The sequence below is a fragment of the Amblyomma mixtum genome, chromosome 3 (assembly GCF_055824585.1).
Source record: "Amblyomma mixtum isolate Tamu chromosome 3, ASM5582458v1, whole genome shotgun sequence".
Classification (NCBI taxonomy): Eukaryota; Metazoa; Arthropoda; class Arachnida; order Ixodida; family Ixodidae; genus Amblyomma; species Amblyomma mixtum.
Window position 1 is genome coordinate 348,253,826 of NC_143014.1, and position 20,837 is coordinate 348,274,662.

The 20,837-nt window shown below is 47.5% G+C and overlaps 1 protein-coding gene across 3 annotated transcripts in view; it reads left to right on the forward strand.

The window, feature by feature from the left end:
* The window catches only part of LOC149356296 (uncharacterized), a 47,240-nt gene extending 26,739 nt beyond the window's left edge, over window positions 1-20,501 (forward strand). For all 3 annotated transcript variants that reach the window (XM_089584169.1, XM_089584168.1, XM_089584170.1), the window contains 2 exons: window positions 12,835-13,137; window positions 15,215-20,501. In XM_089584169.1, coding sequence (XP_089440295.1) covers window positions 12,835-13,137; window positions 15,215-15,343 — 432 coding nt within the window. In that variant the 3' untranslated portion in view covers window positions 15,344-20,501. The remainder of the gene's footprint in view (window positions 1-12,834; window positions 13,138-15,214) is intronic.
* The last annotated feature ends 336 nt before the right edge of the window (window positions 20,502-20,837 follow it).

The window sequence follows — 20,837 nt, forward strand, 5'->3', positions numbered from 1 at the left end:
CAGTGCGCGGCGGGTGCGTTAGTGGCATCCGCCACAGCGTCTCTTCAAGCGCACACGCACACACACACTTGCCGCGAGCGGACCAGCGTGTGCGGCAGTATTCGCTTCAAGTTGATTTCCAACGGTTACGAGGCGCACTCTTGCTGTCACGCTGAGGGTATTACACCTTACCACCGTGGAAACTCGTGCTCTTCGAACAGGGGCTATTTGCTGTGTGCCTATTCGCCCCTTCCGGTTAGCCTGGCAAGGTTCAAAAGCTGTACCAGTATAGGCCATGCGAGCGTGGATGATAGGGCTAGTTTGTAGTTCACAACAGCTAAAAAACGCAGCGCTGTGCTGTCCGTCTTTTCTTCGTCCCTGTCTCAAATTTGCGCATTTTTTTTTACCAGTGTAGATCGTGTCGAACGGTTTTTGAGAATCCAGAATCGCTTCTCGCGGCCTGTAGCCGCCTTGTTATTGCTTGCACCCGGCACACAGAGCGGAACGCCTCTGCCGAGCGGCGCATCCAGGATAAATACGGAGTGCCCGCCAGTGCGGGGCCTTACGCAATCCTGGTTGCGTTTGTACGCCTGAGCGCACGGTTGCGCGTGAACGCGAGCGTGCCGATATAGTATAGAAACTGAACGGGTGCCAATAGGCTCCGCTCCCGCCCTGTTGGTCGGCATACAGAGGTGGGCAGTGGCGAGATAGAAACCGGTGGCACATAGCCGGCTCCGAATGGAAAGCAGTGGCCACCGTGCTCGCTATCTCCCTCACGCTTGCTAACCGTGGTGGCAGTCACGATGGTGATGCCTACTGATAGTCCACCGCACTTACGCGGAAACTACACCGCGTACTAAGCCGGCTGCGACGTTCTCTTCTAATCACTTCTCACCGGCGCCACGTTGCAAAGCGTTGCATTTCTGCTACGCTTTTTAAGGTCGGCATGCTCAGGGGTATGAAAATATTCTGAGCAGATTCCAAACCTCGTTGAAGCAGGGATATTCTGTCCCTCTCTGCTAAAAGTATTCCTTCCTGCCCCGCCGCGATAGCTCAGTGGTTACGACGCTCGGCTGCTGACCCGAAAGACGTGGGTTGGATCCCGGCCGCGGCGGCCGAATTTCGATGGATGCGAAATTGTAGAGGCCCGTGTACTGTTCGAAGTCAGTGCACGTTCAAGAACCCCAGGTTCCCGGCCGCGGCGGTTGAATTTCTTTGGAGAAGAAATTCGAGGCCCGTGTACTGTACGATGTCACTGCACGTTAAAGAACCCCAGGTGGTCGAAATTTCCGGAGCCCTCGACTACGGCGTCTCCCATAGTCTTAGTCGCTTTGGGACGTTAAACCCCATTAACCGACCAACCGACCGAACCCCAGGTGGCAGAAATTTCCGGAGCCCTTCACTACGGCCTCCGTCATAGCCTGAATCGCTTTGGGACGTCAAATCCCTATAAACCATAAACCACCTCTAGCCAGTGGTGTCGACCGATTGTCATGGCGTCAGAGAATCCCATTTCGGGGAGGCACTTCCCAGTCACCTGCGATGTCACGCTAAGGGACCAACTGCGAAGTCATGACAAACCGTCGACCAACTGCGAAGTCATGACAAACCGTCGACCAACTGCGAAGTCATGACAAACCGTCGACCCCATTGGCCGGAGGGGTCACCTTTGAGGGGTGTTTGCCACTTCGGTCTTAAATAGTGCCCGACTACAGAACGTCGTATATCGTTTTCATGGCAACGGTGCGCCTGAAAAGTGCCGGGATGATGCTGGCAAGGGTGGTAGGAGAGAGCGCAGCGTGGTCGATTTTCTTGGAACTGAAGTTAGTTGACGATCTTTTGATTCACTTTGGGACGCCCTTGACCAAGTTCGGCTAAATGTCTCTGTGCGCCTGTGTCACGGCTCGGGGGGAAATGCGCAGCGCCTTCCCGAACCGAGGCAAAAGGGCCAGCGTTAGCCGGTTTATTTTCAGCGTTGTGAAAGCCACGAATTCAGGTAACAACAACAAATATATTTTCAGGCAAAATACACACAGTGAATAATCAACGGATACGATGTGATTGCTGCTAACAGAGTACTGTATACGCTTATTTACACTTTGCTACTGGAGTACATGCAAGTTATACAAAAGCGATTCCAATTTAACGAAAAGAGATTGTTGATTAAATGAAGCGAGAAGTTAAAATTGAAGAGAAGCTTAAGACGAGCAAACGGTGACCGCGCGCGGCGACAGTCCATTCACCGCGACATGGAGCAGTTCTCGAAGGCGACGGTCTTTCCGGAACAGCCAGCAGGTTGTCGAGGGAGTTGCGGTGTCGTCGGCGTCTTGGGAGTCCCGTGAGTGCTGGGCTGCGGTTCTACCCCCCCCCCCCCCTTTGGTGTTTCAGAGCAAGAAAGCTTGCTCTGTGTTGCCGATCGGATTGCGCCATTATATTGTTTGCATGAGGGATTTCGGCCTATCCGAAAGCACACAGGCAAAGGAATATTGCTCCGACGTTCGGCAGAGTTTATTTTCTCGGTGCTGCTCGTCCATCACCACTAGCTTATGCTCCTATACTGTATTAAAAAAAGTCTTTGCGATCTGCGCTATAGTCTGATACACCTCAAAAACGGAGTTTCAAATGCCCATCATGGTTAATCCACTTTTACTGCTAGCGTGAAGTCGCAGGGGGTGGCAGATGAAAGATGATTAACCACGGCTTAATCGGATTAACCGCTGTGTCATGAAAATCGGTCGACGTCATTGGCTAACGGGGCTTCTTTTTAGGGGCACCTGCCGCTTTGTTCTTCAGTTGTATCCGACTATAGATACTTCAGTGTTTAAATGTTGATAACATAAGCATGGTGGATTGGGCCAGTTGGTTCCGATCCGTGCTGCAGAAAAGTTTGCAGCACAAATCAAACGCAGAGACAAGCGCAGGAACAAACACGACGGGACCCTCGGTGTTTACCGTGGATAGCGGTGATGCCCTGGCAGCTGTGCAATGTTCCGTCCGTTCGCAACCAGCCGCGAAGCTTATCTGATATGAGTCACGTCCGACAGCCGCGGGGATCGTAGCGTGCCCGCCGTCGTCTTTTGTGGCGCTGCTTTGGTGGTCGAAAGCACCCATTGAACAGTTAGATTTTAAAAGTTTGTCTGCCTGTTGTCACCGCCGCTTGGCAATGAGGAACGCTTGTCAAAGCAAGATCGCCACTTATGCCGGCTTTCCCCGCCGCGCGGTCGAGATAAGGTGGGGTAACGTAAAACTGACAAGCGTCTCGCCGAAAGCATTTTATCGCATCAAAGAACCACGTTTTCAGCTATGCATCGAAAAAACTTTGAGGTCACTTCGGCGACCCGCACTGGAGCAGTGCGAAAGCAAAGCGTCCACATACTTGTATCGACGTCCGTGGCTATATTTACGTTTCTTTTTTCGCGTTTTTTTTCGCATTTAATGAATTACACCTCATCACCCAGATTTTTCCCGTAGCAACATTTTATCACACACTGCCACAATCACACTCTCACTCACTTATCTTCAGAGAACGGCGTAATCATGCGGACAAAATTGCGGACACTTTTTGCTGACGCGACAGAGCCGTATAATGCCCTCGTATTAATAATATTATGAGTCTGGTATAAAATATCGCAAGAAAAGCGTTACATTTATCATCACATGAGGCAAATGACGTGTCATTGACCAGTGATACGCACCTTGGGCACATGAAAAGCATAAGCGAAGCATAACAGCATAAACGCGGTGGAACTCGAAATACGCTGTAAGGTCGCTTGCTCTTTGCAGTAGGCCTTCAGGCTTCCTGGTAAAACCCATTTGCTTGGCACATATAAGTGCTCGTCGCTCGTGTAAGTCTCTTCCTTTCCCCACTGTTGGGTGAAGATAGCGCGGACAAACTTTGTACGCTCATGTAAAGCGGTCTGCTTGACTTGACGGGACGGTTGCGCCCTTTTCTGATTTTTGCGTTACTGTTCCCCCTCTCGCATGACACGAGTGCACATCATTGACCTTTCATCAAGCGGCAGTCGGAAGAACTTGGCACAGTTGTTGATTCCGGTGTTTAGGCACCACATTGGAACACATGACACGTGATATCGTCACTGTACCGTGGTCGAGGTACGCTCCCAACGTAGTTAGTGGTTTGGTTTATTGGTGTTTAACGTCCCACAGCGACTAAGGCTATGAGAGACGCCGTAGTGAAGGGCTCCGCAAATTTCGATCACCTGGGGCTCTTTGACGTGCACCGACATCGCACAGTACACGGGCCTCTAGAATTTCGCCTTCATCGAAATTCGGCCGCCGCGGCCGGGACCGAACTCGCGTCTTTCGGGTCAGCAGCCCAGCGCCGTTAGCACTGAGCTGTCGCAGCGGGGTAGTTTCAGTGAAAACATCTTGAACGTGCAATGCACGTTTTGCATGGCTTACTGCCGAATGCGTTCAAAAAGCGCATCGCTCGCACCAGTCGCGAATGCGCTCGCCTTCTAAACAACAATATGCGTCGGTGGAGAGCAGTAAACAAAGGGGCAGTAAACAAACATATTAGCTGTAAAGACTTAGGCTCATTTTGGCAAATTATTGTGCGCGTTAAAATAAAGCAGAAATGTTGCTCTACAGGAATTGTTCGTTTTTGAATATGGGTGAAACCGAAACTAGCTGGAGTTTCCTGCCCCTCGTCGCCTCTTTTGCTGCTCCGCAAAACGAGGTGTGCCTGGCGGTGGTGCGGCGACTGTGGCTTTATGCGGTGCGTTAGTTCACCAGATGGGCTGCTGTATTCATGGCGGCGTTCACCGATATTTTCAACCCATTTGGTTCACATTACGTTCTATACTAGGGCGAAAACTTTGTCCAACATTCTGATCTCGTCGCCAACTTTGTTATTTTCTCTTGCTTTGCGTGATCGTTTGTAGCCAGCAACCTGTCGTATTTAATTAGTTTCTTCGTCCGATGCTGCTCCATGCGGTTCCTTGCCTCGAGCATACCTCTCACTCTCTCTTTTTTTTCCTGTCTTCTTTGAGTGGCAGCGCCATAGCGGCACGCGCTTATCGTAGCGGAAGGCGATAGCCGTGTATCGCCGATTGCAGCCGCCTGTACTTTCCGGAGTGCGAGCATATATGCATTTCAGACCAATGGCGAAAGAAGCGAAAAAGGTGCGCCGCTTATACGCTTACGTGTCGGGTGAGCTATGTGCATGGCGCAGGTTATTCATGTCCCCATTTCCCTTAGGGCGAAAGATAAGCACAGCTGCCCTGCCAACTCCTATATCTCATTGCCGGCCACATCGCTAGAATCGCTGGTTGCGTTTTCAGAGTATACGCGTTCCTTTTCCTTTTTTCCACGTTCCTCTCTCTCTCTCCCCCCCCCCCCCCTTCCCCCTCAAGGAATCTCAGCCGTGGCCTCACAGCAATCGGCGGTACCTTTTTTGCGCGTTGCCGCCGCGGTGGCTCAGTGGCTATGGTGCTCGGCTGCTGTCCCGAATGACGCGGGTTCGATCCCGGCCGCGGCGGTTGAATTTCTTTGGAGGAGAAATTCGAGGCCCGTGTACTGTGCGATGTCAGTGCACGTTAAAGAACCCCAGGTGGTCGAAATTTCCGGAGCCCTCCACTACGGCGTCTCTCATAGCCTTAGTCGCTTTGGGACGTTAAACCCCATAAACCAAACCTAACCTTTTTTGCGCGTTGTCTTTCTCACAAGTCCCTGTAGGCATTCGTGTCAAATACGGCACGCGCAAATGACCGTTTCCTGACCATGCGATGCTGGAGCTCCGTCGCGTTTCGCAGTAAGGACATGTGCCCCTCTCAGGTATACGTCGAAGACGTCATCGGACTGAGTGATTTGATGTGTGTTCCACGAAGGAACATCAGACACGCCATCCGCAGAAACGAGAACTTTATCGTCTGCTCGGGCTGCTGATGTAGGCGAGCTCTTTTCGCGTAAGATACCGTTCGAGCTAGGTCACGCTGCTACGCTTATCATCCCCGGCTGCAGATATACGAATGCCGGTCCGCGGATCGGACGGCCCACCTACACAGTGCGCAGCTGCAGGCGTACTTCACTGCCATGTTTCGCACTGTTTGCACGCTCACTGACGCTGCGGCTACTTTCGCCAACACACTGGCCTTGCCCATGAGAGGGGAACAGGAGAAACTTGTCCCCCTGCTCAGTCACTGCGTTTTAGTGGCTGGATCAGCGCGTCTTTTAACTTTAGACAGTGTGAAGGTGAGCCTTCCGCTGTGAGAAAGTTGCTTTTGGAGAACGCGGTTGACCGGAGTTGGGAAAGCAGCCGCGAAATATGTGCCAGTGAGCTCCAGGGGAGGTTCCGAAAAATACGTGCGTAGTCTTTGTGGAGGAGTCTCGTACTCCGGTACGCCAGCAGTCTTTCCACACCACAGCCCTGTGTCGGTCCGCTCACGAGTGCGACCTACGTGTTCTGTACATTTCACAGAGGCTTCGTGTGCTGACGGACAGGGCCGATATCATGCCGTCCCTCGTGAAGCAAGGTTAGAAAACGGGCGGGGTGGTGTGGGTTCGTGTTGGGAAGCCCGCGCAGGGTCAGGACTAGGAAGCGCTTCCGGCATTAGTTTTTTTCAAAGGATTGCGGACACCAGATGACGCGCAAGAGATTAGTAAACATAAATCGCCGGGTGGAATTCTCCTGCGCCCGGCAAATAATTTATATTTGAATATTTTCGCTGGTGTTGTTTGGGTTTGCGATATACTCGATACTTTATCGTTTTAGTCCACTCTTAACGCTTGCGGGAGCCAGCCCGAAGAACCAGAAATGAGAACGAATAGCCAAGCAGCCAGGATATCGCAGTTGTCGCAGTTTCTTTATGTGCCGTACGTCACCTCCCTTCTACTTGTACGTCACAGTCTCAATTCGTCCGCCAAAACCGAAACGCAAACACCGCGAGGGAAAAAATTCAATCACATATTATTTACAGGCCGTAAGCAAATTCCGCGTTGTGGTTTACGTTTGCTATAATGATTTACTCACTGCATGAAACAAGCAGTTTGGTGTGTGTATGTGCTCCTTTAGTTCGCGTTTATTCTGCGTGTCGCGATTGGCCTGCGCGCCCCTCTGGAGTCCCATCCCTCCTTCCCGCTTTACTTTCGCGTGGTGCAGCAGCTTCGCACGCTGGCTCCCCGCAGCGACGGATACTACTGCTGTGGTCGCCGCGTTTCAGAGTGGGCGGTTCTCGATCGGGTCAGCGCGTACGCGTCCCTCTGACGTCGATAGGAAGTCGGCCTGCCCCCAACTACCTTCTTGGCGCGCTCGCTTCCGCTGCTCCTGTCGACGGGCGCGCTCTAAGAAAGTGACGCACTTTTGATAGCGATCGATGATAAACGCGGCTCCGCAACTTAGCTCCACTGCTGATCTTTCATTTTTATTTCCGTACGGTTCGAGTCAGCGTAAAATCGTTTCCGAGGCTAACAGTCCCGATAAGCTAGTGCAGGGTCGCTCTTTTATGAGGGAAAGAGCGTTTTGTTTTTTAGCCACCTGCGGGCGTCTTGCAACGGCATAGCACGACAGCTGCGCGATGCGCCCGCAGCTGGCAGATCCGCCAAGCCACGCACTCAAGTGCCATCATTGGCCTCCAGATCCCATCATTGGCTTCCAGTTGGACTTCCCAATTGAAAATTCTGATTGGAATCTAATGTTCTCGTTTTCTTTTTTTTTTACTAAGGAGGCAACTGCAGCTGGGAACCATTCTGTGATCACCAGTTTGCTTGAATTTCTCAACCATGGCATTATAGCTGATACTTACATACATTGTTGAAATACAATTCAAATTTTAGTGTACATAAAGTCTGATCCACATGTGGGCAGTCCTAGTTGGAGGTTCATTTGCAATTAAAATTCTAAACTGGTAAACCAGCCGGTACTTGGGTACTAGTATTAAAAAAAAATTGTAACTTTACAAACTGTTTTGAACTGTGCAGTGGGACTGGGAATAAAACTGAGAGCGCATATTCCAGCTTTGTCATCTGGAAGCTGAAATACAGGAAATCTTATTAGGAACGCAAATTCCAATTGTAAAGTCAACTGTAATATGCAGGATTGTCCAGCTGGAGGTGGAACTCGAATTGGGAATGCAAAGTGCAATTTTAAAACCTTAAAAGAGCACTCACTGGTTCGGAGCAGTTAATTTGTGAGACCACTTGGGACTGAAAAAATCTAATGAAAATCAGTTGGTTTTCTGCTTTTCTTGTTATCCATTGCGACCAGTTTGAAAACTCAACTGGTCCTATTTGTTTTCTTTTTTTACTGGGTGAGTGACACTGATGGGACGCTTACGCATTTTTGCATGGTGGAAACAAGGGCCTGATAAATTCGGCTGTTGCTCCTGATGCAGCGCACAGCAAATTTAAGTTGCCGTCTATCTTTGCTTTCGGGGTGTTGGCACGCTCTCCTGCTTTTACACAACACCTGCTGAGACTGACAGGAAGTACGCTGATTTGGACTGTTGTGATACACGGGGTATCTGACAAGTCGTACAGCCTGCCGCTAGAAAGCGCAATTTGATATTGCGAACTGAAAGACGTCGACTGTTGAAGCATCATGGCTGTGTTTTTATTAAAAGCACTGCTTTCCGTTCACTGTCTGCTGAAACTACAGGCATCCGCTGCTGCGTAGCAGTGGTGGGGTTACCCTCGTGGTGAAGTATAGAACAACAACGTTTCTAGTTTTATCTGAGGGTGCACAATGGCCTTGGGTTCTGGCGCCTCTGTGCCTCGAAGCTGTTGCCCTGCCGGCCTTGAGGCTTGCAGGGGCCTGTTTGGGCAACAGCTCAGAAGGGTGTCTTTTGGGAAGCCGAAGTTTTGCGTGTGTGCATTTTGCTGGGCCAGAAGTTCTGGAAGCTCTGGACCAGAACGCGTTCTCTGCCACCTAAAGCTCTCCCCGCACCTGACTAAAGTCGCATGAGGATCAACGGGCAACATCGTTGGGCAGTGATCTCTGCATGCAGCACCAACGTATTCGCAGATGCCCCCGTGGACGAGGACAATGAGGAATATCGCTTGCATCGTAGTCTGAAAGCTGCGTGGCATTTTTACACACCCTCCTTCAGAGAGCTAACTCTAATATCCTGCATGGAAACAAACAAAAAGAAGCCGTTATAGAAATACTGGCTTGAAGGCCTTGCAGCAAGAAGGAGACGATGGGAGTGATGGAGTTTGTGGCAGAAATTTTTTGGTGCTAGCATGGGTCAGCTAAAGTCACTGCATGTCAGAGTTGGCCTTTTTCCATTGAGCGTTAAACCTCTGCAGATGAAGCGTATTTCTAAGGTTATTGTTAAAAGGGCAGGTGAAGGCGGTGTCAAATAAAAGTCCGGCTAAGCATGGCTTAGCTTTAATTCAGCAAATTTAAATTTAGCTTAAATCCAATCGCACAGTATTGCGCCGGTGCTCCAGTTGAATGTCTGACTGTGACCACCTGTGGCGAGCGCAACTGCGTACCGGCACTGCAGCCGCAAATACCCATCTGGGCAGGCGCTTGCACGATGCCCGAATAGGCCTGTGAGATGCATAACTGGGCAGTCACGCTCCTATTGGGCAGCTGCGGCGGGCGCGTGGCGCTTCGACTTACCACCTGCGGTGCGGCGATCGGATCCACGCTGGCCAAGCCCCCCTCCCCGCCGCCTCCGGCTGCGGCACGGCAAGCTTTGTCCCACGAAACCAGTCACAATTGCTCCTGTAAAGCCTAAGATAAAGAGATCTTGGATAAAGAGCTCTTGTTGTAAAATCTGCCATTGCCTTTCGTGCAGAATGAACGTGGAAGCAGTTGCTACAGACGTGCGAAGGTAGGAATGCTGTCGAAACCGTGTCGTCATGACAGAGAGGTTGCTTGTACGAAATGTGAAATACAGGTGTCACCACCACATATTGTTTTGAAAATTAGCAGTGTTTTATTTTTAGACCTTTGAAGCTGTACCACACTTCCATATCTGCAGTCGAAACGGTGGTCATGAAGCCCTTTCTGTACAAGTTTGAGTCAAGCGGCGATAACAAAAATGTTCCTTTCTTGACTGCAATTTTGCAGCACTAAATGCATCTTTTGCTGCCAAACAAGCATCAGCAGAGCCACAAAAAGTTGCACAATCTACTCCGATGACAAAAATGGGATGGTGATTTTTGTAGTGTCCCTTTAAATGCGTATTTGAATAAGTCTGGATAACAGTAATAGTGCCAAGACTGCGTAAACAGATGGGGGTTTGTATCTCTGCACTTCCACCATTGAGCGCTACTATGGCATGCAAGGTCATGAGAAATGCACGGGATTTCGATGACAGCCTAGGCCATGAACGAGCCATTGCCGGCACAATGGCCAGGCATCTTAGGGCCACTGGTTTGGTGTTTCTCAAGTTTGCTAGCAAGGTTTCTCCGCAATTTGTAAAGTGCCTCTTGGTGTAGGTGAATGCATCTGCTGACGGCTTACTGTGATCCAACTCTGCCAGCCTTCTTTACTGCCTCCATAGGGCTATTGTTGTCAATTCTGAGCCTTGAGGTGCAAACTGCTTTCTAATTATCCTTCGTTGTCCTTACCGGAGTACCCAGCGTACGCATTTCGGTAGAGGTAACGTGAAGAATGTCTCCCAGGTGGTCTAAATTAATCCAGAGGCCTTCACTATGGTGTTCTTGCAGCCCACATGTTGCATCAGGGCATTACACCCCACCTACTACATAGCAAATGTGCATGCGCAAGTATTACTGCAGGCGGCCACGCTACCGGGACGTATACGAACAGCTGAACCCACTCATGACGTACAAGCTGTTGGTCCAAATGAAGGGATGTGATCATTGTGATGCCTTAACGTTCGTGGACATGGGACTTAGAATTCGTTTCCAGGGAAATGGCGGCTGTGCGGCATACCGAAAAAGAAAGAGCATGGGGAAATATGGGCTCATCACTGACCCACCCCCTCCCCTCATTTAGCTCCCACACTCATTAGAATAACGTGCGGTGGCAAGCTTTTAATGCTATTCATAAAAAGAAAAAGCTGTGATAAGGGCATAGCACTCTGGTGCTTGGGTTTGTTTCTGCTGTGCTTCTTCTGTTCTCTCTACTTTATGCTTATGGTACTGTCCCGTTGGAAAATGGCACTTATTTGATATAAGCTTGCATAATAATCAACCTGCTCTGTTTGGCTTTTGACATGTTGAATGTGCTGACTGATATCGACATTAAACAAATGAACAAATTTGACTGTGTAATGCATGAATCACATCTACTCTTTATGAACTGAATATATCTTGGAGCCTGTGGTGCTGATTTTTTATTGAGGCACTTAATGTTTAGTTCCGTACATGGCGGTATTAATTTTCTTGTAGCTTTGATGTTTGAGACCTGGGAGTCTCCGCTGCAGAGCATTGCATGAAACATGCTGTGTGTAACTACTTTTGAACTGCTGAGCTTGGTTCAGTTGCTCAGTAAGCTTTCATGGCTAGATAAGCTTTGCATGCCACATAACCCATCTTAATCTGCACACTTTGGCAGCTGCATTAACATTGTTTATGTGAAGGGAAAAAAATGAATGCAGTTGATTAGCAGCTGCTGGACTGTGTATACTGAATGTTAAATGCATCGACCACTGCAGCAGAGGAACGTGCCACTGCTGAGGCAGTAGGGCCAGTTTCTGCTGTGAGCAAAGTGTTAATGTACGCCCAAATGTACACCCACATTTGTCATGCACACATTTTTAATTGAAGGAGGTCCACCTTTCCTATGTGTGAGCTAACCTTATATGCAGTGCTGAGTGAATCGCCAGGCTCATCTCTTGGAGACCGCACAGAAAGCTCAGTGATATGCTACTAGTGTCACTGGTGTGTCATTGTCCATCTCGTTATTCAGATTTGGTTAGGAACACTGTTTTTGCACAAAAAAGTGATGACACCCGCTTTCTTAGTGGAAGCCTTTATTTGTTTAGTGGGAATGGAGATGCCCTTCTTGCCAATTCTCATTTGCTACGAGATGTGACCAATGATGCACTTGCAAAATGTGTATATGAATATTTGCATTCATTTCTATGCGAAAAAGTGGTAAAAATTTTTAACAAGCTGCTACTTGCTTGCTTGTAAATATGGTACTTTAAATGGTAGCAGATACTCTCGAGGGAATCGGAGCCTTGCTTTTGCGCGTGGTGGCAAAAGGCCAGATATTTCTGTGTGACCACCTTTTCTTATTTCATATATTGTAAAAGTTGCTGGTAGCATAAATATTCTAAATCTTTGAGTCTGTACAAGTACTGATGTTAAAGGGGCCCCGAAGTGATTTTGATGGTCATAGTCTAGTGCAGCAGACCTGCAGAGGGGGTCTTTGTGATTATTTGACTCAATTTTAAAAGCTCAGTGTGGATCCTGTAACTTGCAGAACGCTTTTAAACTGCTGCTGGCAGTAGCTCACAGCCGATTGGGGTGGCACCTCACCACACATTCTTAGCTGGCCCTACCCCACCCCAATGACGTCAGTGGACTGTCTGGGCAAGCTTTCTTATTGGGCGTGCCCAGGTGGCGTGGGTGGGATTGGGCTAGATGGGACACGGAGGGGTGCAGTCCCGACCTATTTTTTGGCGCATCATCATCAGTGTGTGAGGGAGGTGAGGAGGAGCGTCATTTTTAATCTCTTATCTTCAGAGTTAATGAAGCTAACTTCAAAATTTTGGTGCAGTTATGAATGATGGAATACCCTTCGCTCGTGCACTTTTCCTAACTTCTGTATGTACCATTTCATGGTCCCTTTAAAATTAGAGCATAAGGTGCAAGCTTGTGAGATTCCAATATGAGATTTTTTTTTTCATGCACATTTTGTCTTCGAGATGTTCTTACCAGTTAGCTTTTTCTCTATTGCTTGCTTTCACCCAGGCTCCTCCTGTACCAGGTGCCATGCCAGGAGTCATGCCTGGCAGCATGCCAGGTGCTACGCCGTACGACCCTCCCCCGCCTTACTCTCCTAACCCCCCGAGCCCTTGCCAGACCGCTCAGCCCATGGGCCACCCATCTCGGCTGTACCCTGCGCCTGGCCAGCCGTACCCCACGCCAGCTCCTGGACCGTACCCCATGGCCTCCTATCCACAACAGCCAGGGCTACCTCAGCAGACCATGTACCACGTCCCAGATGCCTTTGATGCAGGGGCTCGCTTTACACATAGCAAGCCTACCATTCCAGTGAGTCAGTGTGCTCAGTGACTTTATGCATTTTACAGCAAGAGCCACTTTACGGAGCCCCCCTGAACAGAGCTTCAGTGTAATCCGAAGATACAGCTGTCGCGATGCTCAAACTATCACCTGGCGTAAGATTAAGGTAGAGCTAAGGAAAAAGGAACAGATGGCTAAGACAGAATTAAGGAGAGGCAGGTGATGGGAGCCTGATTTGGTGTGTCGCCAAAACGTTTGCACGGTCAAATGCCAGAGCCATTGCGTGGCTTTTTTTAGTCTATCAGAGAATAAATTTCTAGTTGACCTTATTCTTGAAGAAAGCGTTATTACACATGACTGCAAGTACTGCAGAATGTAAAGCAGGAATTAATAGCCTGCCTTAGCCTTATGGGACAACTAATCTTAATTTTTGTGCCATGAGCAACTCTAACATGCTGTAAATGTGGAAAGGTAGTCACTACAAACCACATCTTACTTCCAAGCATGAAACTGTACAGACTGAGGAAAAGGCATTTCCCACAATTTTATGATGGAACCTATCCCATTCTATCCTAGCTTACTTTGCCGACAAAGTGAAATCGTGGATATTTCCTTTGTTGCTTCATTTTTAAAAAACAAAGCTTCTAATCCAGTTATAATATTTTATAAAACCATTTTAACTCCCTCCCACCAAGCAGATGTAATAAACCTTGCATTTGGCTGATGATGGCCTTAGGTGCCTATGCTCCATGAAACCAACACCACAAAACATAGTAACACTGTTATAAACAAAAAAGTAACCTGTAATGCTATCGCCGAACACTCCATAGCAACAGATCACAACAGGCGCAGGGAACATGCGTTCCCTGTGCCCTCTTTTCAAGTTTATTTAAGCTCTAATCACTGCTTGCATCATTTCATTGGGAACAAGCCTTCCTTGCGGTAGCCAGAACATTTTTTGTTTTTCTTTATGGTCAGCGTCTGGGTTATGAAAACTTTGTGAAAACATCCTGAACTGACTCAAGCTGTGAGAGGTACCGTAGTGAAGGGTGCCGGATAATGTCGACCAGCTGGGGTCTTTCAACATGCACTGACATTGCGCAGCACATGGCTCTCTAGCATTTTGACTCCATTGAAATGTAACCAATGTGGCCGGAATTGAACCTGAGTGTTTCAGGTCAGGAGGCAAGCGCCATAACAACTGAGCCACCACGGTGGTGTGAAAACATGGTTATCTTTGGCGCTGGCTCACCAAATTTTGGCCATCTCATGCCAAAAGACTTGTGCTTTTGAAAAGTGCGCGTCTTTGATGAGTGCAAAACAACTCCCCCTGGCGCATGTCTCTCCGTGGCGCATGTGTCATGTGGTTTTCCCCCTCGTGTGAGCTGGAGCAGCATGAAGCGGAGTGCACCTAGGCATGGACAGGAATCAATTTTTACTGACAACAGTAATTGGATGGAAGTTGTCTTCCATGTCACTTTAAACTTTCATTTATCGGCAGAGTTGCCTCTCTGCGCATTCTACTTTTAGTTGCAGAGTTGAACGATGTGCAGATCGCTGATGGTTTTTGTTTTTTGTGCGAAATAAAGTTCATCTTCACTGTGCTGATCTCAGAGATGTTTCTTTGCCTAAATATATGTCCATGTTTTGCCGAAATTATTTATGGGACGTATTTTTCTTGAGCTGGGTGTGATTCATAAAAATTTTGAAAATTGAGAGGCATTCACAGTATTTGTGTTGGTGTTAGCTCAGCTTGCCAAGAGCCATCTCTTTTTGTGCATTGATTTTAGTTGTCATGACATTCGAAATCTTTCCGAGAGCCAGATAGTCATGCTGACATTAGTGGGCTGCCAGAGGGTATGTGTGCCTCTGCAAGTTGCTGGTACATGTTTGTAAATTTGACAGAAACATGAAGTATTCACAGGGCATGCTGAGCATCAATGCGTTAGGTGGCCATCACCATCATATTTTGTAAAGGTGGTGATGATCTCCCTATGCTTGATGAATAGCAGTACTTCGTGTTCTACACTGTTGGGTCATGGCGCAGGTCGATTTTTCAAGTTTTTTTTTCTTGCTTCATGAGCCCGTGATTTTTCGTTTCTCGCAGCCGCCGCCTCCTGGAGTTCCTCCGAATGCAGCCCAGTTGGCTGCTATGCAGGGAAACCCCGTTGTTCTGGGCCAGAAGAAGAGCAACTTCTGGACCACTGGCGCTGGGGGTGGATACACCTTCTGGTAGACCCTAACTGCAGCCTCCAACCTCGCTGCCGTTTTGACAAGTAGCATTGCTCTTCTTTCTGTACAAGCAGGCTGCATCTTACTGTGGACATTGGCACTGCCTCCACTGTGCCAGCTTTCAGCAACCCCTGAGTATGCCCATCCGAGTGCAGCGTCACCAGAAGTGGCGCAAGTACCACAGGTGCTTCAAATTGGAACACTCAGTGCGGCTTTTCAAGAAGCACAAAGGCAGCATCTGTCCATGAAGACTTCGCATCATGGCCTCATTTTTTGCTTGGGGCCTGCATCAAGCAGCACTGCTGTCCCAAATTCTGCTGGAATGTGTGCAGTGTGAAACGCACCTTCAACTGTGCTGGGCTGGCCATTGGTTGGTTTCTGCTGAGGCATGCTGTCCAGTGCAGTTTGTGCTCTGCTTTCCTCAGACAAGCGGCTTCTAGTTGCTCAACTGGCAGTGAATGGGGGTGTTTTTTTTTTTTCTCTCTCTCTCTCTCTCTTCTTTTGTCTTGGGACCTTTTGATGGCTTCATGTAACCCTGGAAAAACTTCTGCAGTTCTGCAGCTTTTTCAAATCTGTGTTGTATGGTGTCTAATCATTTTTCCCGTAGCAAAATGTGGACACTTGTCGCACACGTCACACACCCACACCACCATTATTGACTTATACTCTGGCGCAGAGACATTGAACTGAGCCAAATGCTAAGGCAGGAGGTGTGCAGCACTGGTCACATGTGCTCCTGGAACAATGGGTTTAGCGATGTTAACTAGATCTGGTGCAGCTGTGTAGGCTAGCCATCTGAAGGCTCTTTTTAGCATGTGAGGATGCCTGATGAAAACCACTTGAGGCTATTTGCATGACTGGAAGTGGCAGGGAACTAAAAAAATGCAACAGTGTTTTACTTGCGTCTTTTCTTTTTTTAAGCATTAGGATAACCTCGGAAAAGCCGACGCTGGCCTTAAAATAAACAAAAAGACTTTTCAACTCCTGTACAGGTGCCTTGTTCACTATAATCTCATGTTTCTTTTGGTTTTCTTTATTTTAAGGTCAGTGTCTGCTTCTCATTTATTGATTGTCCCCTACCAGACACTCCTTCATTACCATAAATTGGCGGGAAAAGATACTTTCGGGTAAAAATTAACATTTTGTAGCATTGGATTTTGTTAACTCTGGCATAAAACGAAGGGAGCAGCACAAAAGTACGACTCCAGTAGGACAGCGCATCATCGTCCCTGTGGCCCTCATTTCTAGTGTCTAGCTAATGGCATTGCCGTTATCTGTAGATATGTCTCAGTTCCTTCTGGTAAATTCAGTTTAACAAGGTTTGAGTATGGCAGTCGTACATTTCGTATGGCATTGCTAGTTAGTCTACAGCTGCCTGCAAGTGAGCTGGTCAGGTGTTAAGCCAGATAGCAAATACACTAGCTTTTAAGCTTGTGACTGGTGCTGTACATACTCCTAGTCTTAGAAAATGTTACTCTGGTGTTCTTCACTTGCCAAAGGTGTATCGCAGTGCAGCAAAGGGACGTAGACCACACGCCACAGAGTGGTGTCTATTTCCTTCCACTGCAGCTTGCTCTGTTCTCTTTTGCTGAAAAGAAATGCATCGACAAGTGTGAGTAGTGGTGCTCAAAGTGCATGCTGCTCGCTGGTGTTGGAAATGCCAGAAGCTGTTGCAGTATCAGTCGAGCTTGTTTTACCATTCGAAAATTCATTTAGGGGTCAGTACAGGCTGTGCAGCGCCAGGCCACACCATAGTCTGGAGCTCCAATGACATCTGCAGCAGCTGCAGTGCTTGAATGACAGGTGTGTGCTAGGGTTTTGCTATGTCTGTTTATACATTTATCTTACTGCAAATTTGGCGTACTTGAGGCATGGCACACTTGAGCCTGTTTTCGTTTTTAGCGTTGTAAGTGCGTTCGTTTTCTGGTTGATGCATGTTGGATGGAATTACGGACAACAAAATTTGCTTCATTGATTAGTCTAGCAACTGTTAAAAAGATCAGTCAGAAAAATAGCTTTGGTTAAAATGTTTTGCATGCTGTAAAAAAAATCGTGACCAGTAGTTTGTGTTGTTTCAGTTTCATGCTCCATCTGCTAGTAATTCAACATGCCAGATTATCAGGTGATCAAAAAAATAGCTTAAGTAAAGCCTGATAACTGACATTAAAACTATATTCAGTGCCTGTGTAATGAACATGGCATTGCTCACACACTGTGCTCTGGAACAAAGAATATGCAGGCACTGTTATCTGGCCACATCTTGTGGAAGCATGTTGGACGTGTTTTTTTGCTTGGCATTATGTGGGGTTGGTTAAGCCATAAGGAGGTGTTTTTTTTTGAGGGAAATGTTTTCTGTAGATTCTGACCATATTTATGCAGGCAAAAAATGTCTTACTAAATGACATGTGTGGCATTCTTTGGCATGCTCTGCTTTTGTTTGCATTCACCGGTTGCAGTGCAAGACAGCACAGGTGCTCTTTGCTTTGGGAGAAGACTTGGCACAGGTTGATTCCTTCAACAGAACACAGAAATGAATGGAAGATTTGCCTACTTAAAGAAACGGTTGATGTTTCACAAAAGGTGTGCTCTTAACTGCGGGTTTAATCGAGAACATTCCAAGGCTTCTCTGTTGTTCCAAAGCATGCAAGAGGCCTTAAGACTACACATTCTTAATGAGTTGTCACAGGTAACAAAGTCCTGCTGCCACCACCTCTCTTGCTTACTCTGAGATTTGTTCAGTAGATGGCACTGTAATGGAATATGTATTTTGTAGTTCTGTCTGTCATGTCTCAGTATTCTGGGGATGCTATAGTCATATTTGAGATGGTTCCACAGGAGCTGTTTGATACAGTTTTTGGAGCGAGAGATCCAGGCAGGCACCAAGCTTGTGCAGCCGCTTGAGGATTGCTCGATGGCTTGTAATTTTGTTTCCTGCAAATAGAGCAGATTTTCATGTACAGGTTGGCCTAGGAGGATGCCACCAAAAATGGCCAGTGGCAGATGTGACATTAGTAATGTGCCTGTGTCAAACGGTTGCTCTGAGCAGCTTTGATCTTTTTGTTGTTGTTTTTTCTGGTGTTCAGGACCAGTAGATTGACTGTTCACAAGGTTGAACTGAATGGCTTTTTTGTTTTGTGTAATCGTCGTGTAATACCAGTGCATGCTGCCACTATCAGTACCAATGCTCCATGCTGCAAAATTATGGTGTGTCGTAATCTTCACTGTTTTGTAACTCTGCAATGTTTTAGGAGAGTAGCGATACACTGGGAAGCTAATTTTACACCTAGTGCTGCCAAGCAATGCTTCTTGCAGCTTCATCGTGATGTGGCATGTGCTCTGGCTTGCAACAATTACAGTGGACAAAATAAAAGGATATCATGCTGTGTGGTTTCGGACTGTAGTTATTGGCGCACATTCTGTAGGTGAAGACGCAGGGTGTCTCATGCCTCTGCCGATGGATTTTTTAGAATTTTAGGCCAGACATAAAAACTTCCTGGCTCCAAAGTGGTATGCTGTCATAGGTGGGGTCGAGGTGTGCAGGGCAGCAAATCCCTGATGTTTACCAAGTCTGCGAGGGACAGTTCAATGCCTATTAAGAATGGTGACGTGCAATGTTGTGCAAGTCGCCGCTGGCAGAGACCTGCTGTTGTGAGCAAAAGTGGTGCATACTACATGGCAACTCCTGCTGCGAAGACAGGCGAGGAGGTGACAGTTTTTATCTAGAAAAGTATCACTTTTTTCAAAGAGTGGCATCCCTGCTTGGCGGAGATGCCAAAAGGTGTTGCTTGAGTGCTACACTTGCAACATCGAGTGCACTATACACCACTTTTGCTACTGACAGCACAGGCTTATGAGTGTTTTTTAGATTCCAGCCCCAGTACAGCACCAAATTTTCCATTATTCTCTTATCTGTACCATCGACAACAAGATGCATTTAGAGCTCTTGCTACTTTCAATGGAACTTTCTTTGACTGCTTGCGAATATGAAGTCGCTGAATGACTTGTCTACAGTATAACATGCAACAGGTTCGTGGCTGTGGCTTTCACTCACAGAGGCTACTGGCCATGCCTTAAAAATGGTTCTTTAATGCCTTAATTGCTGAAGTGAACTTTGCTGGCAGGTTTGAAGCAGTTGAGCTACTCATTTACCTCTGTTTTAAGCTCAAGAGGCAGCACTCTCTGAAAGGAGGACTTGTGCCCCCATCTGCCAACAACGTTCACTGCCAGATTTTTTGGTGGTCACTAGTTTATGTGTTAGTGTAGTGTGTGTGTGTTTTTGCATGTGCAATGGCTAAGCACTTATGGCACACATAGCGTACAGGCAGCTTTGATGGTGCTGTTTGCTCTATGCGTCTGTTCTGTTATACTCAAAGAAAGGAGTTGAAAACAGGCTTGTATTTCTGCGTAGATATGTGATGACACTCTTAATGCAGGTTCTACAGAACCACATTTACTTGCCTTTCCCAGTCTTGCACATGGGGAGGGATTTCGAAGCAGGATTTCTGGAAATTTCAGTGTACCATCTGACATATACAATGTAAACATGCACTGTTTCGTGCATGTATGCTATTGTGTACAGCCTTGAGCAAAGAAGACCTGTGTGCTTTGGCTTTCAGTGACACTGCAGTTTTCCATTCAGTGCCGGTTAATCACAGTGCATGTGCACTAGAAGAGCATGTGGTATATCTGAGAATTCACCAAGAATTTCAAGTTTCAGTGGCAGACAAGTGGGCAGTCCCATGATTTCATTGCACATTGCCAAGTTGGCCGCCACTAAACTGAAGAAGGCCTTTTCAGGTGTTTTGCAAACATCATTGGAACTGCTCAACCAGCTTTTCCTGTGCTTGTGCACTGCAGGACTGTGTAGGATGGAATTCCCCTGGCTGAAATCTTATATTTAATCGAAGGACACAGTTTGCCGTGATTTTCAGTTTGTTTTCATGTTTCCACAGTTCACGTGCATTGTGATGCAGATTCTGCTGCTGCTACCCATGGTAGCTACACAGTATGGCGGGTTTGTATCGTAGGGTTGTATGGCATCAGTATGTTAAAATGTAGCCCTGGTGCTGATTTGGCATCACTTAATTGTGCGCACTTATGGGGCCAATCAGTGCATCAGGGATTGTTCTGGTCTGCCTAATAAACTCCTTTTATGTGACTGATCAATGTCTTCTCAGTGTTCATTCTCTTGCACATTGTTCTGTCGCAGACAGATCAGTGGCATGGTTACAATGACTCAGAAAAAATAATTACACAGAACATAACCACATTACTTGGACACATTACTAGGTACCACCCCAGACTGGAACCTGTGAGTAGGTTGACTAGAATAAGGTCAGCACAAGAGCCACTTAATGCACACGAAAGCGAACTCAAACATGTAGGAAATATTTTAATTTCTACTTCGTGCCACTGCTGTTGAAGATTCATTGGCGGCGCTTGGCCAGCACCAAATGCCGCAACTTAGCGCGCAAGTTTTAATGTGGCCGTCAGTGTGG